The sequence below is a fragment of the Habropoda laboriosa genome, unplaced genomic scaffold (assembly GCF_001263275.1).
Source record: "Habropoda laboriosa isolate 0110345459 unplaced genomic scaffold, ASM126327v1 scaffold244, whole genome shotgun sequence".
NCBI classification, from domain to species: domain Eukaryota; kingdom Metazoa; phylum Arthropoda; class Insecta; order Hymenoptera; family Apidae; genus Habropoda; species Habropoda laboriosa.
This window is the reverse complement of record NW_017100399.1, coordinates 1,261,573-1,264,532: the sequence shown is the minus strand read 5'-3', so window position 1 is coordinate 1,264,532 and position 2,960 is coordinate 1,261,573. Positions and strand designations below refer to the sequence as shown.

Below are 2,960 nucleotides of genomic sequence, written 5' to 3'. Positions count from 1 at the left end.
GCCACGTATGGCAACTGTTAGGAATGCCTAACTTAGGCGTGCGCTCGGCCACCCTCATTTGGGTCACGTATGGCAACTGTTAGGAATGCCTAACTTAGGCGTGCGCTTGGCCACCTCCATTTGGGCCACGTATGGCAACTGTTAGGGATGCCCAACCTAAGCGTGCACTCGGCCACCCTCATTTGGGTCACGTATGGCAACTGTTAGGAATGCCTAACTTAGGCGTGCGCTCGGCCACCCTCATTTGGGTCACGTATGGCAACTGTTAGGAATGCCTAACTTAGGCGTGCGCTTGGCCACCTCCATTTGGGCCACGTATGGCAACTGTTAGGAATGCCTAACTTAGGCGTGCGCTTGGCCACCTCCATTTGGGCCACGTATGGCAACTGTTAGGAATGCCTAACTTAGGCGTGCGCTTGGCCACCTCCATTTGGGCCACGTATGGCAACTGTTAGGAATGCCCAACTTAGGCATGCATTATTCCTTCCGAATTAGGACCTAATGTGGTAACGATTAGCCTTGCAGTGTATGGCAACTGTTAGGAATGCCCAACTTAGGCATGCATTATTCTTTCCGAATTAGGACCTAATACGGTAACGATTAGCCTTGCAGCATTTAGGTGTGCCTAATCCTTTCCGCATTAGGCCCACATACGTCTTTAGGCATGCCTAATTGAAATTCTAGTCGGGTATCTATCACAATTTCTTCCTTCTTCTTCACACTCGTTCGATTAGCATTCACTATTCCATGTCGATTGATTTACGCGAAACGAAAATGTATTCTGTTCAGTACGCGTTGAAGATGAACGTGGGCAAGAGACAAAGAAGATATTTGTCGACGAAATTGTTGACGGAATTGGGTCTGATCGATTGTAAGGAAGTGTGGATATCGAAGCTGTCCGGTGGACAGAGGAAACGACTTTCGTTGGCCAGCGAGTTGATTACCAGACCAAAGATACTTTTCCTCGACGAGCCAACCACGGGTAAGAGGAAGTTGAGGACGAGTATCGATTTGAAAGTTCGCGAAAGAGGGTAGCGACATAGCGCTGGTTATTTGTGTACCTTGTTTCCTGACAACTTTTTTCCAGCGAATGAATAATGCGGCAGAATTTTTTGGGGAATTGCATTCGATTCAGTTTCGAAGAGGTTGAACGATTTAGAATTAATGGAATTATTGAAAATTATTTAAAGTTAAACGTTGAATTATTTAAAATTCATTATTCAATTATATTCAGACGGAATGATTTGAAATTGATTATTGAATTTATACGGTTAATTATTTTGAAAAGTTATTCAAAAAATATGTAAATAAAAAGCTGGATCATTTGTAGTAAGCTGTAGAGTTGGTTTCATTTAGGTTATCTTTTATTTTTCATTTTTTTCAATGTGAAACTTACGGAGATTTCAGTATTTAAATTTTAATTTTGTTTTTTAATTATAAGTAAAATTGTTTGGATAAATGAGTGATCGTGAAATAGCATTAGAGTAGAATGAAAAGTTGGTTTCATTTCATTTTTGTATATTTATGGTTAATCTATGTTTTGTTAATTTTTTTTTTTAATCTGAAATTCAACGAGTTTTCAGTGTTATAGTTAAGTGTACTATCTTAGGATTGGACACGTTTTCTGCGCTGCAAGTGGTGCAGACACTGAGAACGATAAGTGTAGAAACCATAGTCCTTTGCACTATTCACCAGCCTGGAATGGATATATACAATTTTTTCACTCATGTTTTACTACTGTCTGATGGAAGAACAGCTTATTTCGGTACTCTGGAGGATGCTACGAAATTTTTCTCAAGGTAATTACCTTCTATGATTTACAATTTCAAATTTTGAAGATTCAAAAAACAACTAATCTACTCTTTAGCAAAAATAAAGATTTCCTGTTTTACACTAAATTTTTAAACTCGACAAATATGAAAAATTATGAATATTTGAACAAAAAAATTTTTGACAGAAAACATCTCCATTGTATTGCATACATTTCTTTTTTCTCACACAAATTTTCAAGCTCAATAAATATCGAAAACTGTGAAAATTTTAATGAAAATTTGACGAATAGCATCCCCATTGTATTGCATAAATTTCTTTCCCTTTTCACGCAAATTTCTAAGCTCAAATAAATATCGAAAATTGTGAAAATTTGACGAAAATTGTCCCCATTATATTGCATAAATTTCTTTTCTTTTTCATGCAAATTTTCAAGGACCAAAAAATATCGAAAATTCGACAAAAAATGACTCCATTATTATTTAGAACAATATCGCATAAATTTCCTCGTTTCGCATGCAAATTTGGAAGCAGTAAAAATTTGAAAAAAATTCCACCTTTGCCGAATAAGATTCCACCGAAAATTCGTGGAAATATTGTTAAAACTCTAAACGTCGTGGAAATTCAGTCTAGGTTACGAGTGTCCAGTTGGCTTCGACGAGTCAGAGTACTACATAAAACTCTTATCTCCGCAAAATCCCGAAACATCCCCGACAAATCCCAATTGCAAGGACACTGCAGCCAGAGAACTTATCGATAAGATATGTGGAGAATTCTCGCGATCTTCTCCCACGAGAATTCCAGAAATCACGAACAACAGGCAACTCGAGATCGAGCCGCAGAGGTAATAAAGAATTTCTTGGGGAAAAAAAGAACAAAATTCGATCGAAAACACGGGAGAGACTTCGAATCGTAAATTCACATCTTTCTCTGGTAATGATAATTTATAGAAAGGCTGGATTTATAAGGCAATTTTTTTGGTTGACGTGGCGGATATGGATTCAGAATCGAAGAACTGTTTGCGAAGGTTGGATCTCCTGGCTTTCTTATTTCGTAAGTTTTTCCGTATTGAGAGATTTTTCGTTTGGAAAATAAATGATGAAAATTCCAAATTCCAAAAATCCCAGTGGAAATTGAAAATAATTTCGAGAAAACGAAAAAGGGAAGAGAAATGTGAAGAATGGAATATT

At 37.5% G+C, this 2,960-nt stretch overlaps 1 protein-coding gene across 1 annotated transcript in view; it reads left to right on the top strand.

The window, feature by feature from the left end:
• The window catches only part of LOC108575283 (protein scarlet-like), a 10,405-nt gene that overhangs the window by 2,414 nt on the left and 5,031 nt on the right, over positions 1 to 2,960 (top strand). Inside the window, exons 4-7 of the mRNA XM_017938039.1 lie at positions 790 to 982; positions 1,610 to 1,799; positions 2,399 to 2,614; positions 2,721 to 2,823. Of these exons, the coding sequence (XP_017793528.1) occupies positions 790 to 982; positions 1,610 to 1,799; positions 2,399 to 2,614; positions 2,721 to 2,823 (702 nt within the window). The remainder of the gene's footprint in view (positions 1 to 789; positions 983 to 1,609; positions 1,800 to 2,398; positions 2,615 to 2,720; positions 2,824 to 2,960) is intronic.